This window comes from Eimeria mitis, genomic scaffold, assembly GCF_000499745.2.
Source record: "Eimeria mitis Houghton genomic scaffold, Emh_scaff468, whole genome shotgun sequence".
In the NCBI taxonomy this organism is placed as follows: domain Eukaryota; phylum Apicomplexa; class Conoidasida; order Eucoccidiorida; family Eimeriidae; genus Eimeria; species Eimeria mitis.
The window spans coordinates 14,402-17,429 of record NW_024015418.1 but is presented as its reverse complement, the minus strand read 5'-3'; the positions used below and the strand labels follow the sequence as shown (position 1 = coordinate 17,429).

General features: G+C 53.5%; 1 protein-coding gene across 1 annotated transcript; it reads right to left on the bottom strand.

Moving 5' to 3' along the window:
* Positions 1–558: 558 nt before the first annotated feature.
* EMH_0013310 (zinc finger MYND domain-containing protein, putative) lies at positions 559–2,631 on the bottom strand (the record flags this gene model as incomplete). The annotated part of the gene is made up of 1 exon (XM_038022749.1): positions 559–2,631. The coding sequence occupies one exon, from the start codon at positions 2,629–2,631 to the stop codon at positions 559–561; it is 2,073 nt and encodes a 690-aa protein (XP_037878603.1).
* Between the last annotated feature and the right edge of the window lie 397 nt (positions 2,632–3,028).

The following is a 3,028-nucleotide window of genomic DNA, read 5'->3' as shown; positions in this document are numbered from 1 at the left end:
CAGTTCTCCGGGTTGGTAGTGTGTATGCTGAACCATGGACCTTTGGGCGCAGCATACTCGTCGGCCAACCCCGTTTAATATCAAGCGAAATGGCTTTTCATTACGAAGAGAGGAAGCTTATGTCAAATGACATTGTAGCACCACAGTCCGCTAGTTGTGTGCGTATACAGGGCCACGTAGAGCCTTTTTCATAAACTCGAGTCGTTATCCATTCAAATGCAGAAGGCCGTAATTTTCAGTAGATGCGCCAACGCTGACTGATATTTTGAAACTCTTTGGGCTGACGGGGAAACAGAAGATACTAGAGGAACACGGGACATACATCGTTGCTAATGCTGAACTTTTGCGAGGACTACCCGTTTCCTGCGCTCTGCATAATTAAGTTCTTCATTCGTGTCCTATCCCCCGCCGGCTTGTATTTCACAGTTCAGGAGGGAACAAAACAGATGCAGTGTGTCCAACAAGGCCGTGGCCAGCATAAATTAGAAATGAACCAGCAGTGAGGAGGGCATGTTTGCAAACTAGAAAGTTACTGAGGAGGGAGCTGTGCTGTCCTCACTAAGAAGTAAATCCCAAAGCCTGCAGTTCCCTTTCACAGTCAACAATCCGTCCCTCTGCAACTCGGCCTTTTTTCCTCTCTGCGCAGCAGCCTTCATACGAAAAGAAAATACTGCATGCTTGCAGCAGGCATTCGCGAGCCTGCAATGCTAACTTGGCTCGCGTTCCACAGCCGGCCTCACCCTCGCCTGGGTCTGGAACGGATGCGCCTCCTCCTGCGCCTACGGCTGCTGCCGTTTCAGGATCTCCTTCGGCCCACAGAGACCAGGCCTGCAGAGCCTCCTCCTCGGTATCCGCTTGGGAAAGAAAATGCAGGAGAGAACCTTCAGTCAGCAACAGGTCTGCATGCTGGGTGCTGCACCGGCCGTGCAGCGCTGCAGCAGCGCGGGAGAGATGCTGGGAAACAGTCAGCCCGACGCCATTGTAAAGTGCAGCGAGTCCCTTGCACGAACGATTGAGGCTCTCTGCGACGTTTAATAGGCATAGGTTTCCGGGATGTACATATGCCCGAATTGCAGAGAACAGCTTTAAAGCGGCCCTCCCCTCCAATTCAATTGCCTCACTATCTTCCATGCAGCAAGCTTGAGACAGGCGCTGAGCGCTTTCGTCCAACTTCTTCATGATCCCCAGTACACGCACAATATCTCCAGCTTGGTAAATATCACCGCACGCGGAGCAACGAATGTCCGGTACAGGTGGAACCACATGAGTGGGCCCACTGCCAGACGCCAATTGTTCCAGTTCTTCTGGAACGAGTCTAATACTGGGGTTACACTGAGTTGAAGACCCCTCTGCGATAGCTTTTTGTGGCGTCGTATCGCTTGTACAGATCTGCACCGGCTCCCATGTGTCCTTTCCCCGTCTCTGGATACAAAGTACCGGCAGTTGCAACCGCCGAAGGCGGGCAGCCCTTTCAAGCCCCTTAGGGCTTATCGCATCTGCGCAGCTGCTGCTTGATCCGCCGGAGGCGTTCTCAGAGGGTGCATCCCCACAATGGCGGATACTCTCCGAGTATTCCTGGTTGCTATTCTCTAGGTTAAGAAGAACATTTGCCTCTGCTGTATTCCGTAGAGAAACGCAAGGAGGCTTGGGGCAGAAGATTGCACGCAGCTGCAAATCAAACGCCTCGGATGGAGAGAAGGAAACGGAACAAGGCTGGCTCCTTTTTGCGTTGCTGTTGATGCCGTTGTTACTCCCGCTTCTGGAAGGGCTTGTGGTGTTGCTTCCGCCGCATTCAGCACTGCCCTTGCTGCTGCAGATGCTGTTCCCATGGGTGCTGTCATTGCTGCTGCTGTGCGTTCTATCGCTGCACGAGCAACAAAGTACGCATGTACAAGTGAATGCATAGCCAAGGTATAGCTTAGTCCTCCTCTCCTGTCGCACAGCGGCGGGGGATACGTAAGAAACGCAGACCTCTTCGCCTTTTGCAATTGACCGAGAGGCAACGACAGCTATTTCCTGCAACCCTTGGGGGCCCCCGAACACAATGGCAGCATTGGGAAAGCAAGAGTGGTTGAATTTACAGACCGGTTGGCCATAAAGCCCAAGTGCTACTTCTTTTCCGATATCGCAGCATGGGCAGGCCCCTGAAGGAGAGGCCCCGGATGCCCCGGCGTCCCCCGAATTCGTTATAGAGTGCACGTTGGCGGAAAGGCGACCGAGGAGCATTGCTATTTCACCGGGGCGAGGTAGAGCATGCAGCCCCAAAGACTGCAGGCCTCCGGGCAACGACTCAGCTGAGCGCAGCAACCCCTCCAGAAGGGCAGCAGATGCAGCGCACGCATTCAAGTGGTCGGACAGAGCAGCAGAACGGGGACTTTGCTCCCCCTTGCTGCATTCGCACCCGGATCCATCGTTGAGTGCATCTGTACTTGCATCCGTCGCCGCTGGAGAGGCTGTTGTTTCCGTCTCTTCATCTGCTGCTGCTGCTGCTATTGCAGCTGGGGAGTGCCCGCCAGCAAACTCTTCTAACGATTGGCCGTTCAGCAGGAGCCGCAGCACCAACCGTTGTGTTAGATTTGGGCCTCTGCCTCCAGAAGACTTCCTCACATCTGGAAGCATCGAAATTCGCATTCACAACACAGAGGTGATCAAATGAGGGGGTCTTTGCCATACCTGACAGTACAAGCACTTCCTCCTCTACAGCAATTTGAGTTCAACAAAACTATATGGGTCTCAAAGCTGAAGAAAGCAGCTGAAGGGCCATTTTTCCTTCCCGAACTTACGATTGAAGAGGGCGCATTCTTTTTTATGTCGGCTCCACGCTAATCTCTGGCAGTCGGTGCTGCAGTAAGAGACGACCTTGCACGCGCTGCATCGCTTGGCTGAGGTCCCATTCCTGCTTCCTGTTGCTGGGTACATGTTGCGGCTGTGATCATAGGGGCAGAGGCATCCATCGCATGAAGTGACTGCGTAGCTGTTGTTGCTGCCGCTTCTGCTGCCCATTTCTTTTGAAGGGAAGGTAGGTGAA